The 22018-nt window shown below is 39.8% G+C and overlaps 1 protein-coding gene across 1 annotated transcript; it reads left to right on the top strand.

The window, feature by feature from the left end:
- Positions 1-597: 597 nt before the first annotated feature.
- ext2 (exostosin glycosyltransferase 2) lies at positions 598-21377 on the top strand. The gene is made up of 15 exons (XM_086288317.1): positions 598-758; positions 1221-1562; positions 1651-1874; positions 2498-2587; positions 4853-4969; positions 5061-5256; positions 5404-5543; positions 6735-6828; positions 11437-11568; positions 15468-15657; positions 17548-17714; positions 18361-18504; positions 19014-19142; positions 19746-19828; positions 20161-21377. Exons 2-15 carry the CDS (start codon positions 1248-1250, stop codon positions 20297-20299), a joined length of 2160 nt encoding a protein of 719 aa, XP_086144443.1. The 5' UTR covers positions 598-758; positions 1221-1247; the 3' UTR covers positions 20300-21377.
- Positions 21378-22018: the final 641 nt, after the last annotated feature.

The following is a 22018-nucleotide window of genomic DNA, read 5'->3' as shown; positions in this document are numbered from 1 at the left end:
CTTCCATGGGTTTTTCATCTATACCAATCACCCTTCCTTTTTTTATCTGCTTTTTATCCACTTCTACATTAATTAACCTAAAGCATGCCAAATCTTCCATATTTCTACATGGTTATATGTATTTGTGTAATTTGCCATGACAAAAATAACAAACCATTGCTGTTTTTAGCTTCTTAATTCATTAACTTGGCTTTTTTTATTATTATTATTATTTATCCCACTTTAATTCCGTCAGGTAAAGTGGGACTAATCTTCATATGTTTCTGGCTAAAATTATAGATAAGATTTAACATATTTTAACGCACTAGCAGCAAGAACGTTTTTCAACCAATTAAAAAAATTCTATTAAATTTTGTTGTGCAGTTTTATTTTGTTAGTTTGTTAAGCATGAAATCTGAGCACTCACTATAAGGGGCCAGTGAAAGCACATGGTAGTAAATTTTGAATTGACTTTGTTTTTTTTAAACTATCATCATTATTATTATTTTCTTAAATAATATCAGAGGTCTCAACCTTTGATATTAGTAAAATGTGTTCTTATACTTCCAATTCCGCCAGAGAGAAGCAAAGCACGTCTCTTCTGGGTACTCTGAGGAAGCAAAGAAGAAGAAGAACTTCCGCAAGTCACGGAAAGATTACCTAGGGGTGTTAGCTGCTAGCTCAAAGCTAGGTTAGCACTGTATGCATATGTGCAGTCTGTTCTCTAAATGTTGCCATGATTTAAGACCAAACTCCCCTCTCCGACTAACGACATCTCGGTAGGTAGAACATATACGTTTATTGTTAGGCATTTACTCCTTTTCTGGTCGGTTTCTAATGGCTGAAACACCTATTAATGTTAGTAAACTCGGTTAGCATGAATGTTTACAGAGCTAGTGTAGCTTACTAGTGGGTTACGTTAGCTGCTGTTAGGAAAGATAGTTTCTTAGCTAATTTCTGCAAATTTGGCGTTTGTTTAACGACCTTTTCTCTCTCACTCGCTTTTTATGTTATGGTTGCTATCATGGACATTGTGGTTTGGTGGCATCACCCTGATAGTGGTAACATTCCCGTTATCTAGCTTCGAGTCATTGGCAGCAAATGCATTGAAATCGGCATATAAACTAGTGATTTTTGCCAATCACGCGACAGAAGACTGGTTTTTAAACTGATGCCTAGTGTGCTTCGTGTTGTCTGAACACTTCCTGGAGTTGCCATTGATCCGAAACCTGTGTTTACAGCGGCTGGTTAACGAAGAGGTGTCAGACATGTATACCTCTGGGAAATACAGCTCGCGGGGCCCTGCTCTCATCCCTCGGATGAAAACCAAGCACCGCATCTACTACATCACCCTGTTTTCTGTGGTGCTGCTTGGACTAATCGCCACAGGGATGTTTCAGTTTTGGCCGCACTCCATTGAGTCCACAGCTGATTGGACCCTCGACAAGCGCAGTGTTCACGACGCACCTCTGATCAGACTTCCCGTCTCCAGTCCCATACCTGAGAGGGGTGACCTGAGCTGTCGCATGCACACCTGCTTTGATGTATACAGGTGTGGCTACAACCCTAAGAATAGAATCAAGGTAATGCTACCTGGAAACACTCCCCACACACAGACACTCAATTTTCTTACGTAGAAGTCACGAACAACTGTTGAAATTGTGCTTGCAGGTTTATATCTACCCTCTGCAGAGGTTTGTAGATGAATTGGGGGTCCCCATCAGCAGCACCGGCCTGTCTCGAGAATACAATGATCTGCTTAGTGCCATCTCTGACAGTGACTTTTACACAGACGATGTTACAAGGGCTTGCCTTTTCATTCCATCTATTGATGTACTAAATCAGAACTCCCTCCGTATAAGAGAGACAGCCCAGGCTCTGGCAATGTTACCCAGGTACTCGGTTTTTATTTTAATTCAGATCCTCAAAAAAAGTCTGAAACGCCTCCTGGTAATTACTTTGAAATATTGTCTAAATTTACATTACTGCAGTTTCAGTGGTGATCAGGACACCAAAACTCCACGTGTGGAATAACAAATCAAAATTGATTAAAAAAAAATGTTTAAATTGCTGACTTTCCCCAAAATTAAGGTCTCAAAAATCCCCTTCCCTCCCAAAGTTATACTTTGTACTGCTGTAAAATACTATAATAGATTTAATTTCAGCCTTATTTCATCACAATAGGTCTCTGTTGTGATGCCTCTGATTTTAAACATGTATTGGAGTTTAACTGTTTTGGTAGTTTTTAATCTGTAAAAGATTCACATATTGTCTCTTAAATATGCGCAATATTCTGTTTAACCAGTATTTTTTGATACCAAATAATACATTGATAAATTTTGAACTTCTTAAAACTACTAAATGGTAACAGCTTAAAGTCAAATAAGGCTTTTCTTTTTAAAATGAGCAGTTATTTATTCAGGTAATTAGAAAAACTTCAGTCAGTTTTCCATTGTTCAAATAATCTTCAAAGTGAGAAGTTGTTACAGCTCTGATCTTGATGATGATGTTTTGTTAGATGGGACAAAGGGATGAATCATCTGCTTTTCAACATGTTACCTGGAGGCCCTCCTGACTACAACACTGCCTTGGATGTGCCCAGAGACAGGTAAATGGAACACATCTTAACATAATTACTTTGCTGTGATTGAAGTCACTGAGAAATAAAAAAAAATAACATGATTTGAATTTACAGCATCGTAGTATTGTATGTTTAACTAATGCAATGGATAGGGATGGGTATTGATACGATTTTCACGATTCAGATTCCATTTTCGATTCTGTTTAACGATTCGATTTTTTTATCGATTCTCTTATCGATTCTTTTTTAAAAAGGAGAACAGCGAATAGCTTAGAACTTTGTTTTATATCTTCTCTTTGAACAAGACAGAAATTTAGGAGTAACATGGCCTTACAAACCTAACAGTGAGATCTTAAGCGATCCACAGCCTACGGCTCTTCAATGGGGTGTCACAGGGTCCCCAGGAAAAAAAATTGTAAATGTAAAATAATAAAATAAATATTCTTCTGTAGCAATAACAAAGTATAACATAAATTATTCAGTAGCAATTACACAAGAATATCCTGTAATGTCCCTGCCTACAATTAAACACATTCTCTTACCAAACATCGGGGGCATCTGCTGTGGCAAATGGGTGCAAGCCTTTGACCACAAACTTAGTCACTGCTCGGTGACATTCGTCTATCCTGGCCTGAAAGGAGACGCTACCGGTGGACTGCAGCAAGAACTGCCAGCATCTGAGCCAGACTCTCTCTCATCATGGTCACCTAAATGCACAGTAATGGCAGGTTTTGTAATAAGGCAGATCGCGCAAACAAAATATGCACTGTTAGTTGATTATTTACCTGCCGCATTAACGGGAGAGGACGTGCAAACGTTAATGCTGCTGCTGGGTTGAGATTCACGAGTCCGGAGCGGAATTAAAAACACGACATTCATTTAAGGTCATCGTGTGTTTTGTGAGCAAATGCTTTTGCATATTCGTAGTGTTTCCTCCCTTAAATGAAATATCTACTTTGCAAGTATTGCAAGTTGCCCTGTTGTCATCCGTTCTCGTAAAGTATAATCAAACTTTTGAGCGTTTGAGCCGCTTAGGCGCCGTGTTTCCTGCCAGGTAAATGACGCTCCGCAATGTGGTGACGTCATTCGGGGCGACTGGAATCGATAAGGGAATCGTTTGCAAAAATGACAAACAATTCCAAGGAATTGAAACAGTGCGAACCGGTTCTCGATACCCATCCCTAGCAATGGAACTGATTATATTAAAGCATAGGTGTCAAACTCTGGCCCGCGGGCCAAATTTGGCCCGCAGCCTACTTACATTTGGCCCGCGAAGCCATACCAAATTACTATCAGAGCTGTAATTTGTATTATACAGCTATATATTAGCTGTATAATACAGCTAATATATATATTAGCTGTATTATACAGCTAATATATATATATTGTTTAGTATTAAGCTTTGCTTGTTTCATATTCAGTTTTTCAGCAAAACGTGTTTGAGTCCATAAGAAAAGATTCATTGTTATATCTGGAGGAATAAATATATTTCAATAAATATTAACGTTAGCCCGCGACTTTGTTCCAGTTTTGAATTTTGGCCCACTGTGTATTTGAGTTTGACACCCCTGCCTTAAAGGGTCTGGAAAACATGTTCTCTCTTACCTGCTTGTAAGTAGATCTTTCATCTGCATCAAAATATCACTCTTAACAATTTGTGAATGACTGCAGTTTTGATAAATACTTGTTTGAACTTTGATAATTTCTGCACAAAAACTGATTAACATTGTTTTCTAGTTGAATGCATTTTTACCTCCAAGCAGGAGGCTGTTGGACAACATAAAAGCTTATTTATCATATTTCTAGACAGCTTTTAAGCTGTACCAGTACAACCTCAGCTGATGAGGATTAATTAATGGAATTAATGAACAAAGACTATGGAAGTCTCAAAGCTTTGATCTAAATATGAGCATCTCGTTTACTATTATCAGTCATTAAGGTGACTGAGTGAGAGTGATTGTTAAGGATGCAAGAGGTTGGGTTTATTACCACGTTTGAGACACTGAACACTATCTTAGCTGTAAGGAATTTCCTGTGCTCATCCACAGTGTATTTGGCATGGAGCCTCATCAGAACCAGGTGTGCATGTCAGCATGGTTTCACTTTATAGAAAAGTGAAACCACGAACTTAGTACAGAATCCATATCATTGGGAACTGTTTAAGAATATAACCACAAACAAATCGGCATTGCTGTTAACAAAATGTAAATTTGAATGAGTGAATTTGTGTTGAGCGTGTTAAGGTTCCTCTTTTCTGGAAACATTGCTACAACCCAGATCTGTTTGTTTCAGAGCATTGCTGGCTGGAGGTGGTTTTTCTACATGGACCTACAGACAAGGTTATGATGTGAGCATTCCAGTTTATAGCCCCCTTTCTGCAGATGTTGACCTGCCTGAGAGACAACCTGGGTAAACACATGTCACACATTGACTAAATTAAAATCATTTCCTAATTTATCTTCTCTAATAACTGGTTTCCATATCTTCTGACTCCACCCAGGCCTCGGCACTACTTTATTCTTTCTTCACAAACTGCTATTCACCGAGAGTACAGAGCTGAACTGGAGCGATTGAAGGAAGAAAATGGAGAAGCCCTCCTCCTTCTGGACAAGTGTAGCAACCTCTCTCAGGGTGCTGCCTCTGCACGAAAACGATGCTACAAAGGGCAGGTGTACGACTACCCACAGATCCTGCAGGTGGGAAACATAACAATCTGCACTCAAAGAGTCATATTTTTCTCGTTAAGTGCACTCATTTAAAATCTATTTAATTTATTCATGTTCAGAATGCAGTTAAAGTTTTTTCCTTGTAATTAATAGTTTGTTCCCAACATTTCTCTGCAGGAGTCGTCATTCTGTGTGGTCTTGAGGGGGGCACGTTTGGGTCAGGCTGCCCTCAGTGATGTGCTACAGGCTGGCTGTGTTCCCGTCATTCTGGCTGACTCCTACATTCTGCCGTTCTCTGAAGTACTTGACTGGAAAAGGTCTGCCTACTAGGGCTGGGTATCGTCACTGATTTCTAGAATCGATTCAATTCCGATGCACAAGGTCCCGAATCGATTCGATTTAATTCGATTTAATTCGATTCGATTCGATTTAAATCTGGGAAATTTTGACAGTCAGAAATATTATAATTCAGATCAGTACATTTACATATTTTTGTATCAATAAAAAGGAAGCTGACACTCGCAAGACTTTATCAAAGGTGTGAGCGTCACAGCAGATGCTTTTGTGTCAAAGTAGCAGAAGATAAAACACAGAAAAACATGAAGGTGATTTTCCCCTGCCTGGGATTTTATAAAAATATTCTGCAGTACATCAAAAACGAAAGAAAACCATTAATCAACATATGAACATTACCTCTGAAGTTACAGCGGTTTTATTAGAGACACGGTTAAGCGTTTTGCATTTTGAATAATTTTAAAAAGTTTAAATTTATTCAGTATTGAACAGCAGAAATGAGGTTTTCTTTTCGGAAGAATGTAAAAGGGAAAAAAACAGCGGCTGACAGCGCTGTAAACAACGGTAGACTTGTGTAACAAGCAAGCGAATAATGAAGAAAGGGAAACTGTTCTTGAAGTACAGAGAGAGAGAGAGAGGGAGAGAGAGAGCTGTGCATCGCGGTGGAAGCAAAACAGTAAAAGTCAGAGTGAATTCATGACGATGTTTATGTGAAGCGTTTGGATCTTCTTCTGCTGCTGGTTCGGTCAATATTGTTTGGAGAGAGATCAAACTAACAGCTTTAGAATCGGCTCATAAAGGGCGTAAACACAAAGCGCCGACCCGCCGACAGATCAGAGTCAGCGAGCTGTCGGCTTTCAGCCCCGACCGTGAGAAAGGTGACATCTCACTGATTCTGATCCGTGGGTCGCGCTGTGTGTTTAAGTCTATGTGCAGAATCCGTGTACCTGCTCTCATTTACTGTCTTAACTGTTTGGTGGTTCTTGAAATTTTGTGAGATGTCACCAGAGATTCTGGCATTTCGGGCAAAATAAATTTATATTAAAAAAATCGATTCAGGATTTTAATGAATCGATTTTACGTTATCCAAGCCAGAATCGATTTTAATCGATGAATCGATTATAAAAACCCACCCCTACTGCCTACATCTTAATACAGTGGAAAAATAAATCGTTTGAAAGCCTGTCATATTTAATGCTTTTGTTTCTGCACAGGGCATCTGTTGTTATTCCTGAGGAGAAGCTGTCAGAGATGTACACAATCCTGAAGAGTATCCCTCACCGACAGGTTGAAGAAATGCAGAGACAGGTACAAGACAGTGTTTAACATCTCTCAGCAAACTTCTGCAAAACTAAAGAACATTTGGTTGCAGTTTATATTTGGTTTGCACCATACATTTAGATGTCAATCAGATATCCACCATGTCGGATTGACATGCTAGTCGCTGGGTTTTACAGCACTTGCATGTCATGTATGAGATGAACCTGGTCCTTAACCAGCCGGCCAACCAATCAAGCCCTTGAAAACCAAAACAAATTTTATGTCATGTGCAAAAGACAGAAATTTGGCTGGTAGTCTTCCTTTTTGTGAGTTTCCTTCTTTGCTTAGGCTAGATTTTTAAAAGGCTCTCTGAGGACTTTATGTTGATTCTAGCTTGAATGAAATGGACAGAGACGGCTCATTCGCTTTCCATTTGCTATGTGCATTGAGCCACAATAAACAAAAGTGAAAGCAGCCACGAGAGAGGTGCACCAGTTCAGCTGCTCCTCATTCACTTGTATCAACCCAAGTCCATTTACCAATTATACTGGCCAAACAGGCGTTTTAGGCCAAGGGCTCAAAGATGGGGTTGGTGTTGGATTACGCCAGATATACTCTAAAACATGGTTTGCTTGTCAGGTTGCTAGGTTTTTCTCAGGGGTGTGGTACTATGCTGTGGACATCTCACAGCTACCATGGAAGCATCTGATATTTTTTATTCACTGGTCACAGAAGTACTCTTTTGCCTTCTCTGATGGTGTACAGATGGATCAAACTGATCACCACTTGAGGTTTTTTTTTCTGATACATTTCTCTTACCAAATTCTTTTTTTATCGTGATTTAGATCATTTATCAGACTGAAAGAAGTCATTTTAAGACAGAATTTTACTTTAATGTTCAGGAAAAATGCTAGATAAAGCATGTTTCTAATATCCTTCTGTTTGTATTTGTTAAGTGCACCATGGTACATTCCCATGTTAAAAAAACAACAACTAAAAACACAAACCTTATTTATCAGAATGGGAACATCATAGTTTTGAGATGTATTAGCATTCACAGCCACAGTGGCTAAGTGCCAAAATTAACAAGGATGTGAACTTTTATTATAGGTCACTGGGGCACTTTTGCTTAATGTACGATTATCCAGATTATTCCCAAATAAGAGTACTGGACATTGTTCTACATAAACCATAGAGTAAAGTTCATGCTGATTTTTTTTTAAAGCACATGTATAACAGAGCTTGAAAGGGACCTGTTGCGCTGATTTCCAGCTCCATACTTTTATTGTGAGCTCTACTGCAGTTCAAAATAAGTTCATGTACCCTAAACTGGGCTTTGTTGCAGCCCTTCAGTTAATCTGCTATCCAGACATATTAGTTCCTCTCCCTTTAGGATCACCCTGATTTTAATCCTACTTCCTTCTGATTGGTCCCTCCTCCCAAACAGGAAGAAAAGCAGATGAGTGAGATTTCTGAAGTGACAGCCAGAGATATGAAGGATGTCCTCGCTTGTTGACATCATACAAAGCTAAAAGTTAACTAAAACTTGGTCTGACAACAAGCAACCAGTTTGAAGTTAGAAAGGTTCATAGGTTAATTAAACATACACTGACCTCGATATGTGGAACTTAGGTGCTGTTTAATATAAACTTTCATTGTTGTAAAGGGAAAACTCAGTGGGTCCATTTAAACTTTTGAGATAATGTATTTTGTTAGATCTGCCAGCAGAGGGCTCAGCAACCCTTGATTTCAGAGTGTGTAAATCTTAGGTGGCGTGATTTGTAGTAATTGTCATATTGCGTGGGGTGGGGTTTCCAAACAAGAAAGGAAATCGGGAAAGAGGGAGATTTGATGAGAAAACAAATCGGACTAAGATAAGCTACTTTTGTTTATACTGTTAATACTGTTGAGCCTCTATTAGTAGCCAGCGGACTTGGTTGAAGCTGCAGAACTCATTTTCAAATTTGAGATGATGTAATTGCATCAAATTAGGTCACATTTAAAAAGGCCACATACTAAACAGCTGTGAGATGTTAACAGTGCTCAATTGAGGCCACTCCAGAGCCAGTGTTTGTGTATTTACTCCCGTTGTTTTCTTTGGGTCATACCCTCAAAATAGGACACATAGATCAAATAAATCAATTCTGTCATTAAATTAGAATACATAAGAGAGATGGAGGGAGTTACTGCCAGTGAGTTTAAGTTAAACTTACTCCTCATCTTTTCCTTAGACTGTTTCTAGTTTGCTGACCCTGCCTATTGTCCCAACTTGCAATAGTCTCACTGTATAGGTATTCCTGTAGTCTTCTTCTTACATGCAAGCCTTCATTCAGAACTGAGCAGTCAGAACAATGACAGTGGCTTCACTGGCTTTTTTTGGTCATTTATTTGTTGCCCATTAAATTTAGTAGCAGGTTGTTAATTTTACCAATTGAGTTGCAAATTTAATCTCAGCTGAGGTGCTCCAACAGATTCCTGTTTTCTTTCCTAAACACAAACCCAGGAGTTATATAAACTTCGCAGTTTAAGGTTAAATAAAACATGAAAACACAGGTTAAACAAAGGAAAATGGGAATCACCGCATTGTGTGCTTCTTTGTTACACTACAAAATGTTTTGGAGCCACACAAACCTGCTGATAAAACTGGAATGGAAAGGTTTTCCCGGTAAGCGTGATTTGAACAGACTTCAGGTTTCACTGCTGTTTTTGATTATATCAAAAACACTAATGACTGCCTATGTCTGTACACAACTCAGTGACTTCCAATTCTGGTTTACAGGTTAATTCATGTGTCAGGCACTTGAGAGCTACAGCTGATTTAAACAAAGCCATGCAGAATACCGTCAGCTTAACTGTTATTGTGCACTGCTTTGACATTTTAATGATTATAAACAACAAAAAAGCAGGAGCTGCTGGGGAGTATTTTAAACCAGCCATTACATCAGATTACTGTTACATCATACATGAATTATTTTTCACCATTTGCAGCGGCCTCATAGTTAAAATTTACATTACACCAGTATTTTTAAAAAAAATGATTGGAGAAGTAATTTTTGTTCAGCTTATGGATTATTTGGTTGGACGTATTTGTACTGCTGTACTTTTTGTTTTAAGCAGTAGAACCAACAGGGACCAAGTATAGACTATAGACTTGCTGCACGGTTACTGCTCCAGTTGGAAGACGTAGAAAGGGTTTCTCTTCTCTCTTGCAATGATGTCTGTTCTTCCCTGCTCATAAAAATTCCTCCAGGCGCTGGGAGAGGGTGGAGGGGAGGGGAATGGGCCCTCAGGCCAGCACAGTTTGCTTTTTGCCTCCTCCCGGTCGGAAAAGAAACTTTCATCACTGGCTGATTTATGGACCGTTGGGATTCCCCCTTGAGATTAGAAAGTCTTTTTGGATTCTCCTCAGCTCCTCTGTAAAAATATAGTCTCTTTTTGTTGTTCTACATCTCCAATCTTTCATCTCATGACATCGACATTGGCGATTTAGGGAAATGTCTCATGGTTATGTGTTAACAAGCTCTTTGTTTAACATAGAGCATCCACAAAATGCAGTAATGCTCATGGACGCATCCATTAGGAGGGCAGACTCTAAGATATTTACATCCTTCACCCCAAAACTATCAGTAATTCAGATTGGGTGGAGTCATATAAGTGTAACATGGCACTGTCCCTTGAAGTTTCATAACAGTCAGATCTTGAAGCAATTTTCATGATTATAGAAATTTAACACATAGATGACTTCCATGCTTCCAATATTGACAAAAACACAAAAACTATGTGAAGTCAATGGTGAATGAGAGCACTTGGAGATTCCAGAGTCCGTTGCTGTAGCATTAAGATATGGGTTAAGAGTTCACTTATCATAAAGTCAAAGCAGAGATGTGTTGAAGGAAAACAGACGCAGTCAAAAGAGATTTCATTGGGCTTCAAAAGAAGAGTCGTTGAAGGACAAAGACGTTGGAGAGGGCTGCAAAATTGTCTTCAAAGATGTGGGCCAGGGAATATCTGGATTTTATAGTTATGACAACACTCTGGTGTTATTTTTTTTATAACTGCTCCACTCTGTAGGTTAATATGAGAATAAAAAAATTTTTTTGGAGGACATAATATCATTTCATGTGGCCAGTGAAATAACATATTTATCTTAAAGTTAGTAGTTCTAGATTTACAGTTCTGCTGTGAAAATATATATTTTTTTTTATATGCACTGATTTATCTTATATCTATTTGCAGCATTTTTTTAAATAATATTTACGTAAGATATGTTGCTAAAGTTAAATGCACTGGTTCTTGGATAGTGCTTTTCTGTTCTAGTTGAGCATTCAGAATGCTTTCTCATTCACCTCCTCATAAAAGCACGTCTTTATTACATCTGAGTGCGTTCTATCAAACATTAATTTTCCAATGAAAGCATCGGCGAACATCTTGGGTTTAGTATCTTGTCCAAGGATACTTTGGAATGTAGACTGGATCATCCAGGGATCAAGCCATTGACCTTCTGTTTAGTAGATGACCTGCTCTACCTCCTGAGCTACATGAGACGAAAGAATATACGTAACACTGAATGTGAATGCACTGACCCTAGGCATGTCGTGTTTTTACTCTGGCTTGCCTGTTTCCAGTTTTAAGTAGTTTTGTGTCATTTGTCTACAGGCACGCTGGTTCTGGGAGGCCTACTTCAGCTCCATGAAGGCTATTGGCTTGACAACTCTCCAGATCATCAACGATCGCATCTACCCATATGCTGCGCGTACTTATGAGCAGTGGAACAATCCACCTGTGGTGGTATGTAACTGTCTACACTTGACATTGACATGCATATTGCAAATGTTTGTAACTTTTAGTCACCAAACAGGATATTTAATGTTCTATTATTATCTTTTAGTTTTGTGCTGTTGCTTTTTTTTTTTTTTTTTTCATTTCTTTTGCAGCAAACATCTGTATAACCTATAAAGTCCTTGGCTATTATGTGCTGAGCTGCTCAGTTGTATTCCTAGAAGTTTTTTTTTTTTTTGTTGTTGTTGAAGACATCTGAGTGACACTCGTCCAAAATAGAGCTTTGGCTGTACACACGCTCACAGTACCACATAAGCTTTCCCACTCTCCTGTGCCTTATAAATCAAAGCCTCTTTAGTAGAGTGACAGTAGATGCCTTCCCTCTTTCTGAAATACCACAGATGCAGCGCTTCACAGTTTGGTATACACCCAGATAGCTTTGAGGGAGCCAGTTTGTGTCAGCAGTTCTGCGCTCAGAGGATGCCTCCATTGTGGTGAAAACTAAGTTCCCGTACGCCTGAGTCATTGTGTTTGTAGCGAGAACGCTGGATGTGAAAGAATGGTCTCTGTGTGTGTGCATGTGTGTGCTTAGCATCCCTGTGGTTATAAGAGTTTGTGGCTGCCGACATCTTGGCTGGGGCGACCATCTCTCAGGAGTTGTTAATCAGCTCGGTCTGATCTAGAGTCTCCTCCATCCTCCGCCTGTGGTGTAGAGGCGTGTGCATGTCAGCTTGTGTGTAGATGCATAATAATGGCCTTGGATCTGTCAGATGTCTACAAGTACCACATTTTAAGTAGATCCACTAAAATGCCAAGATTAGAGGTGGCACTTGCAATCAGGATGCGTGGATGTAAACAGTCAACACTTTGAGGGGGTTTTTTGGTGGGGGGGACTCCCTTTCCAGTTCTGCTTAAGTCCGTATAGTATTTCAGGATGAACTGGTTATCCAGCTGTTCACTCTCAACCACGACTTCACTCTAAACCAGCTCGCTTCACAAAACAGCTTCACTTGACATTTGCCTCTTGTGTCAAAATGTTTCGTATTAACATCTAAGCCACCAGTCCATCCCATCAGAATTACTCTGGTCTCAAAGTTTGTCCCAACCCAGAGGGTGTTGACGGTGTCACAGGACAGGTCTTTAGATTAACCTGCCTGAAATGGGAGATAAAGTGTTGTCTGTATGAATTCTGTGAATGGATGGTGAGGAGAACTTGCACACAGCACTAAATACATCAGGCAGACATTTTCCCCCTCTCCTCCCCTAGTCTTTTGGTGGTAATTGAAAGCACATTGCCCAGGACTGCTGGTGCCTTTGGAGAGGGGGTTTCAGAATAAGGGACAAGCTGCTTTTTGTTTGGGATTTGTAGGAAGGGGGCATACTTGTAAGGTTTTTACATTACAAGAACTGAGGCATCTCAGACTTTATAATTTGCCACAGTTTAGGTTTTTGTGGTGATTGGGACCTGGGCATAGGAAAGTCTTTTTCTTGTTTTTTCTTAAAGTTAGAGTACAATCTTTGAGTATTTGGGCATTACTTCTTTAAAAAAAAGTTAAATATGAAAGAAAAGAACTGCTATGAGGTCAAAGTGCTGACTTTGAACGACATACTGAAGGCTGTGTGTGAAATGTCATTGAATAGTATTTTATATGCTAAAGTAAGGTTTTGTTTTTTACAAGTTAACTGAGTAGTACATGAAGTGCATGCTATTCTTGGGAGAAAGTTTAAGTATCTGGTCACCGGTCAATACACCATCTTAAATATCCCACAGTAGAGCAGGGCGATATGACCAAAAATATTTATCATGATATACATTTGAAAATTTGCAATAACGATATAACTGGTGATATAATTGACACTAGACAAAATACTTTACATGCTCTACCAAAAATACTGCTTTGTTGTGTATCTGATGGATGAAAGCTAAACCAGTTCCACACCACTGAAGTTGCAGCATTTTTACAAACCAGTTCTGATTCATCAGTTTCATTCAACGATCCGCTTTCACCCTTCTCATTCTCCATCACGGGCATGTGCGTATGTAAACAAAGGCACTGCGCATGCACGTTTTACCCAAATTCTATCGCGATATTTCCTTTTCTTATTGTTGCCCAACATTATACCGGTATTACCGTGAATGGTATGATATGACCCAGCCCTAACCCACAGTGTAATGCAGTACATGGCAACACAGCTCGATGACAATGAGGACACTAAGATCTAATACTAACAATGCTTTAGTTAAAAACTGACATGAATGCACGAAGTAGTGCCTCAGAAGGATTCCTAGGACTTTTTAAATGGTTGAACCAGTGTGTAAATAATCAACAAGTCCATCACATGTGTATAAAGAGAAGTTAAATATTTAAAAATACAGTTTTGGGCCCATCAGAAAATGATTAAATTCCTTGGATGAGAAAAAAATGCTACAAGTAACTCAAGTAATGACATGCTAACAGAAGTTGTGTAGCAGTTCTCAGATGTCCTGATGTCTAAGATTAGAGAATAACCACCTAAGCAGTTCAAACAACCAAATAAAATTCTTCTTCTTAGTTTAAATGTTTAGTATAAAAGCAAAATGACTCCTACCACTATTTGATGGTTGATATTCGAGCTGTGGCTTTCTTTTATCGAATCTTTTCTGTTTGACAAATGACTAAACTGCTCTCAGTGTCTTTTAGTCTGTTTTCATGCAACTGTGCTGCCTATATGTGTTAGTTTAATTGTTTCCCCCTCTTTTTATTTGACAATGTGACAACGACCACAGTGAAGTTTCCACTTGCCAGTAAAGTGCTTTTTCTTTCTTTCTTTTTTCTAATTGTGATGGAGTGAGTGATGTTGTGTAAAAGGCAGTGGCCGTGTCTCTGTTGACAGACTTGTGTTGATGCTGTGGAAGCAGCCACATAATCACACTGTGGCCACCTGGGACCAGAGAAGAAACGGGGTTTATATGTACTTCAAACAGACCACAGATTTACTGTGTTAGATGCGCTCTCTTTGCTGTGCTCAAACACAGTGGAACTTTTTTTGGAGCTTTTGATGAAGTTTATCAAGGGTGCCCTGAAGGTCTTATATTCTTATATTTGGCAGTAGCGCACGCTTGTTAAGTGGAAGATATGGTTTGGTTTTATTTCCCCTATAAAAACACCCTTTAGAAACAACTTGTTTTTTGAGACTGGTTTCAGTAAGTTCAAAAGGAGCATAGATTTAAATGATAATCCCACTCCATGTATTGTATTTGTACTTTTAGAAATAGTTTTAAGCAGTTTACTGAGGACTGCATTCTGTTCTTATTTACTTTGTGCACACCATCACAATTTCTTTTGGAGGTGAGTTTGTTTTTTTTAATCTAACTAACGGATTTACATCCAGGATTACGTTCCACACTGACTTTAGATGGCCGCTACTCGCAACTGGGAAATTCTTTTCATTTTTATGACTGTTCCATCCCATCCCGTCCTCCCTGTCCAGCCCACTTTCTCCTACATTTTCCTACCTTAGTCTCACTTGTCACAATAGCATCACAAGATTAGTAGGCACGAGAGGTTGGACACCTGTCTCAATTTCCAACTCCTTTCTTGTCCTTCTGTGCTACTGCTTCTGTAGGGTTTACTTGGCACTGTCACTGGAAGCTTTTGGCTTTAAATACTCAGCCTCTGCTAGGCCCTTTGACACACTGTTGGACGATTCTTGCTCCATTATAAAAAGTGACCTCACTCACCACTAAAGCCCTGTTATTGGGCATTCAATCATGGAAACCATGACAGACTGGTTTGACACAGAATTCATGAGACTAGCGCTACAGTGGCTTTGCTTGGAAAGGACAAAAAGAGTGAATGATAAAGAATTGAAAAAGATGCTCCAGGCATTAAAAGCTTATGTCTTTCTTTGTCGCCTTTCTTGTACAGAAGTGGTCCAGTGTAAACAGCCCCCTGTTCTTACCACTCATCCCACCGAGGGCTCCTGGATTCACAGCAGTGGTGCTAACCTACGATCGTGTTGAGAGTCTTTTCCGGGTCATCACGGAAATCTCCAAGGTGCCTAGCTTAGCTAAACTGCTGGTGGTGTGGAATAACCAGAACAAGAGTCCTCCTGAGGGTGAGTGGAAAACATTCAAGGTCATGAAACTTTTCAGAAGCCTATACCCACTTTGAAGTTTACTGGGTCAAACCAAACTAGCTAGGTAATGGAAGCAATCTTGTAGAAGAGACTGTGATTGGTATTCTTGTTAAATTTTGTGTTCAATTGAGAGGGGTTTCTGATATTTACTTCTGCCCTAAATTACCAGTCACAACCACAACAGCCCTCAACTGCACTTCTATTGTGATACCATATTCTTGCTTCCTGCTTTTCAACCAGTTTCACCCAGCGACAGCCAGCAGTCACTCACCAACTGGTCAGGACCAGTCTGCAATCACAGGATATTATTGATTGGTCTCTTGGCCTGTGTGCCTGAGCAATAAATGTCTTCTGTACAACAGATAAATGATAATGGAGAGAGCAGCCAAAACTCATCTCCCCACAAACGGTTTCATGCTCTCTGGTTGCACAGAGGGTTTTTAAATAAATAAATAAAAAAAGTAGAGCGGACTGGCAAAACACTGCCCCTAAAAAGAGAAGTGTATTAATGATATGCAGATCACCTAGCTACTAATTTACTGATTGCTCAGCGCTCCAGTCACAGTCACACGTAGAGTAAATAAATGTGTTGGTGCTAATAAAAAAAGAACCTGTTATTAGGATTTGGTTGGTACCAACTAACTCTGTTTAACTTTTTCTGCTTTTCTCTCAGGCTATTTATCATCATTAGTTCTTTACAGATTTTTGATAGTGAGGTCTTATTAGTGGTTATTTATGGCACGGTGCCCTATAATTATTTACCCTTATTAGGCAGTTAAGTATAAAATGGTTAGGTCCTTATCCCACCGACACCTTAATTCAGATGAAGGTGTTTTATTCCGAGAATTAAGTCTGTCTTTCTGCTGTAAGAGTTGGCTAATGTACTCAAGTAGTGAATGGCTTTGAAGTGCTGTTAGTTGCCTTTTCATTAGAGGCATCAGCGGCGCCTGGTTTGATGGAGCCTTTGTGTCCTATTAGACTTAACAAGGGGCCATTGATGGGTCAGACTTATGGGGCACAACCCACTATGAAGGCAAATTTCTTCCCCATTCACACCTAGCCTAGATTTGATGTGTTAATGGCTTACTGTTTTTGCTCCACCCTTTTTTTTTTTTTTAATTTTGGGTTTTTTTTTATACACAATCCAGCATTACATCTATTTTTAGCAGTAATTTGTTTTATAGCAAATAATCTTTTGACTTTTATTGTCTTGTTTATAAGCCTGGAGGAAAAAAACAGAAAAAAAACTGATGACAGATCCAAAGAGAGTGTGAAAAAAGAAACTCAGGGCATTAAACTCAGCTTATTTTTGACAATAGCTTTTGACAGGAGACCTCAGACTTGGTTAGGAGGACCTGGAGCTCCTCTCATGGGCTTCCAGGCCTCAGTTACTCCATTAATGGGGGAACACATTCTGTGTGATCTGTCTGTGCCATAGTCCGTGCCATGGACACTGCCCAAGATCTTTGAAATGCTCCCCTGTTGGTCTGCCTCCTGAAGAATCGTAGTGTGGTTAGATTTGCATGTGCTTGAGGTTAGTATAGCGATATGAGTCAGTGAGGGAAGTTAAGCTCCCACAGCGCTATTTTTCCACTGCCAGCAAAGATTTCAAAACCTCTTTCAGGGGTAAATGATATCTTCACACACTGATTTTTTTCTAATCATTTTCAACCCCTAAATGTCTTCCACATACATCTCATTTTTATTTGCAGTCATTTAATTTGATTATTCAGTGACACCAAATATAGCCAACTCATTATCACATAACGTGAACTCAGCAATGTTTGTCTTTAAAAGTACAATTTTGGAATTTTTCTTTCTGTTTAAAAAAAATAAAATAAAAATGTTTTGTTTTTTCACCATTGATAGAAACTCTTTGGCCGAAGATCAGCGTCCCACTCAAAGTCGTGCGAACCAAAGAGAACAAACTGAGCAACCGTTTCTTCCCCTATGACGAGATCGAGACCGAAGCTGTGCTAGCGATCGATGATGACATCATCATGCTAACATCTGATGAACTGCAGTTTGGCTACGAGGTGAGGAAAAACAAAAGAAGAATTTAACCTTGGCCATACTTTCCAGTCATCTCCCTGATGGCAGGTATTGCAGGGAACCACTTCAAGTTGATCCCAGAGTTTAAAGTCATTGAGTGAGATTACAGTGTTTATTCTCTAGTGGTTGGGGATTTGACGGCCTGTTTAATGCGTTTGATGTGTGAAGAACAATAACAGGTCTGGAGCTGATGCTTTCCATACTCACATACCTGTCCAGCTCTTTTTAGCCATGCACACTCACCTGAATCCATTTAAAAACCATTTAATAAAATTATGCTCAGTTAAAGGGTAATTACTCTGAATTACAGGCCGTATAGAGGAGGAGTTTCACTGTTGGTGACTCTGCTTATAGAGGGAGGTCAGATTGACTGCTGGTGTTGAGCCAGCAGCCTGTTGAAATATTCAGCTTGTCATGAATCAGTTTCTTTCTGAAAGCGTTCTCTTTGTTTTCCAAGTTTTTGACTTTGAGTAATTGTTTTTGGAAAAGCATCAGACACGGATGTAAGATTAAAACTTCAATTTGAAATTTGTTCTGAATATTTCATTTTTTAATGCAAGTCCTTAATTCTTATCTCTGTTCGCGTTAGCTGAGTGTTAGACGATCTGTCTTCTCTTCTGCTCTTTCCAGGTTTGGAGGGAGTTTCCAGACAGGCTGGTGGGCTACCCCGGGCGGCTGCACCTCTGGGACCATGAAATGGGAAAGTGGAAGTATGAGTCGGAGTGGACCAATGAGGTCTCCATGGTTCTAACTGGAGCTGCCTTCTACCACAAGGTGATCTGAGACAGGTTGCTTGAAAACAAGTTGAGCTTTAATTTGCCGTTTTTATACATGTCGCGTTTGTTTTCGTTGGAAAAATGAGCCCATGTTTCAGCATGTTTAAGACTTCACAAGAAGTATGTAACAGTTCAGCAAAAGTTGGGGTAATTTCTGTGGGAAGATGATAAAGCATAGACTTTGGGTCGCAAGTCAATTTTGGAATTTGTGCCCTCGTGGTCCCAGCATTGCTATGTTTTTGTATTGCTGCAACTATTTTCTACACTAGCAATTTGTCAGTGAAAATGTGTGAAGCTCATCTTAGATTAGACCACAGCATCAGTAGTGCATTGATGTAAACGAAGTATTGAAGGTACTGATGGTACTTTTGCTTCACAGTAATGCAAAAAGCTAGTCTTTGAAAGGCATTTGTGCATTGAGTTTAAAGGAAATTAGAAAAACAATAGTTCTCCTTACATGATGCTGATTCACTATGTTAAACTGTCCGCTCTTTTCTTTCTTTTCAGTACTTCAACTATTTGTACACATACAAGATGCCGGGAGACATCAAGAACTGGGTGGATGCTCACATGAACTGTGAAGATATTGCCATGAATTTCCTGGTGGCCAACATCACTGGCAAAGCCCCCATAAAGGTATGTTCATGGCTCTGTCTGGTCTGGGTGTTAAAAGTTTGCGTGGGGAGTCTGTAGCCTGACACAGCAGACCAGCATCTCTGGGTCTGATCAGCTCTCACCCTTCAACATCACAGCCTCTCCCCCTCCCCATCACCCCAACTCTGTCCAGGTGCAGGGGCCCTGAGCTAAAGCCCGACCTTAACCTCCCTTATCTGGGAGTCACTCACTGACACTCCCCCTCCCAGTGTGTTTTTCTAAGCTCACTAGGGCTTATGCACACTCTGCACACTTTCTTACACCTGCACCTCTGGTCCTACCTCCCATAACATCTCCAACAGGTTCCTTAACTTACCCTCTTTGACCAAGAATATCTGTCTTCCCCTTCCTTCTACACACGTACATTCAAATGTTCACATGTTCATGACAAAAGTCAAGGGAAGGAAATGTCCTGCCGATAAGAATTAAAAAGTAATTCTTCACACTGTCTGCAACAAAAGTTCTCTTTGGATGTCAAAGACTTGCTTCATTTGACCAAACTGCTCCTGTTTAGGATGCTGAGCCTTAACAAACCCTGAAGTGAGCAAATATCACTGGTGTGACTGTAACTGTGCTTCTGTTTAGGTGACTCCAAGGAAGAAGTTCAAGTGCCCTGAATGTACTGCCATAGATGGACTGTCGCTGGATCAGACACACATGGTGGAGAGGTATTTGTTTTCCAAATGATCAACAAAAGAGCAGCTGAAATTCCCTCAGATCATTTTAGTTTGGTGCAATTTCAGAACATCAGTAGTAGAGTGTGTTTATTGCACTGTTTGTTTTCTAACAGTCTAAAAAAAACCAAGAAAATAATTTTGTACAAAGACTAAAAATAAGTGAAAAAGTAGCCAATGTCCAAAAACAAACATTATAAAAACCTTCATGTAGCAATTGCATAAAATGTCAAAATAATGTAAGTGACCTTAATGTACCCAATCTCAGTATTGAGTCTATTAAGGGTTTTATCATGCTTGTTGATAAAATGTCTCCCGCTCTGTAGATCTGAGTGCATCAACAAGTTTGCCTCAGTTTTCGGGACGATGCCTCTGAAAGTGGTGGAACATCGCGCAGACCCGGTGCTCTATAAAGATGACTTCCCAGAGAAGCTGAAGAGCTTCCCCAACATCGGCAGCCTCTGACCAGCCAGCAGAGGATGTTTGGACCCCATCACAGCCTCAGCACTCAAACACGCATAACCAACACTGTTTTCTGAATGAAGCGGGATGTGCTCATGTCCCCTCTCAGTTCAAGTGATTTTTGTTTTTACCTTGAATTTAATGACATCAGGTTTATATTTTAAATCAGAGTTAAACCAAAATCTGAGGTGGCTGTGAAGTAGTCTGACGTTTGACGGACAAGGCCGACTGACTCCAGGTTTTTGGTCCCTCACTGTTACCGTTTTGGAGCTGGTTGCTTTGGGCTCCAGCTACTCTCGATTCAGTGTATACAGTGTATATATTTGTATTTTGCAGCAGTGCTGTATAATTTATGATTCTCCAACACAAACTTTCTCTTCTATGTTTTTCCTTCTTTCCAAAAAGCTGACATCGGACATTATTCTTAAAACTGTACAACACAGAAAGAGTAATAAATGTTAAAGTTAACACGATAAATATCAAAACGATTCAAGGACACATCCGTGTACACTTTATTCATGATGTACAGTGCTTTATGCAGTCAGAGCGGACCTTGGGAAAAAGCTGGCACCGTAAATCTAAGATTTAGAGTGAGTAGGCGATTTGGAAAAAGGCATGTCGAGCTACTGGAGCATTTCACTGCAACTGTAATTTTATACCGCCTGAGCGAGCCTTTCTTTGTATTTATGCGTAGAAATGTAAGAAAACTGTGATGCTTATTAAAGCATCTACTAAGTCAGTTCATGAATTGTCTATGAACACTACATTAGAATAGAAGACTGGTTGACAAATCCACATTTTTCAAAACAGACATAAACGGTTTGTTTGTTTTTCCTGTTTTGTTTTTTTTAATCTAACCTGATTGTGTATGTTTCACTTTTTGACCTTTTTTGTCACTAATTTCTCCAGTTGCATCATTAAGGCAGCAAATCTGAGAGCAGTGCGGTCTTTTAAGATGGTTTTGTTTGTTTGTTTTAAATTTCCCTTTCCCGTTGTTTTCATATTTTTTCGACTGGGGTTTATGCATTTAACTGTATATATGTGACTTTGTAATACAAATAAAACCCTGCACAACCATGTACCACAGTTTTGTTTTGTTTTTTATTTTCCTCGATGTTCAAGAGAGGTGGGAAAGAAGATGAGGAAAGACACTTTCCTCTTTAACGTCTGCCTCGCGCTGTAATCTGTGACTGTCCAGATCAGCCCCTCCGTGACACGGCCGATCCACTGTTCCCTCCAGGCTGTCACCTGTTGTTAATATAGCTGCCTAATCCACCCTGTTCAATGTCAGCGGTTCAAAAGGGTGCAGTTCGTATTTTTGTCAGCTTCAATTAGTGTGATAGTCTTGTGGGTTGCGCGATCTCATTTCAGCACTCTTGTCCCTTCAAAGGACCTGAAACGCACGGGGATTTCACAATGTGACTACAGGGATGACACAATATTTTGGCACGGTGGTGCGAAGTAATAAGACGGAGCAAATTTTATGGGTTTTCTCAACAGCCTCAGACACTTCTCTGGCCAACCAGCGCCTTTAGCTGACATCTTGAAAGACTTCTCTTGAGACTCGGAGTGACTTGAGCGATCTTCGAGTGCTAATAGGAGGATGTACCGCGGCTGCAGTCGTTTGAGTTTTCTGGAAGTCTCGGTCTGCTGAGAAGCTGCAGGGAGCAGTTACTGTTTTGCTGCTTCCACCTTATTAAGGCTGTTACGCATTTCAGAACA

The sequence above is a fragment of the Aulonocara sp. 'chitande type north' Nkhata Bay genome, linkage group LG1 (assembly GCF_057382095.1).
Source record: "Aulonocara sp. 'chitande type north' Nkhata Bay isolate Kocher_YH1m ecotype deep benthic linkage group LG1, A_spYH_male_GT1.1, whole genome shotgun sequence".
NCBI classification, from domain to species: domain Eukaryota; kingdom Metazoa; phylum Chordata; class Actinopteri; order Cichliformes; family Cichlidae; genus Aulonocara; species Aulonocara sp. 'chitande type north' Nkhata Bay.
This window is presented reverse-complemented; position numbering and strand designations above follow the sequence as displayed.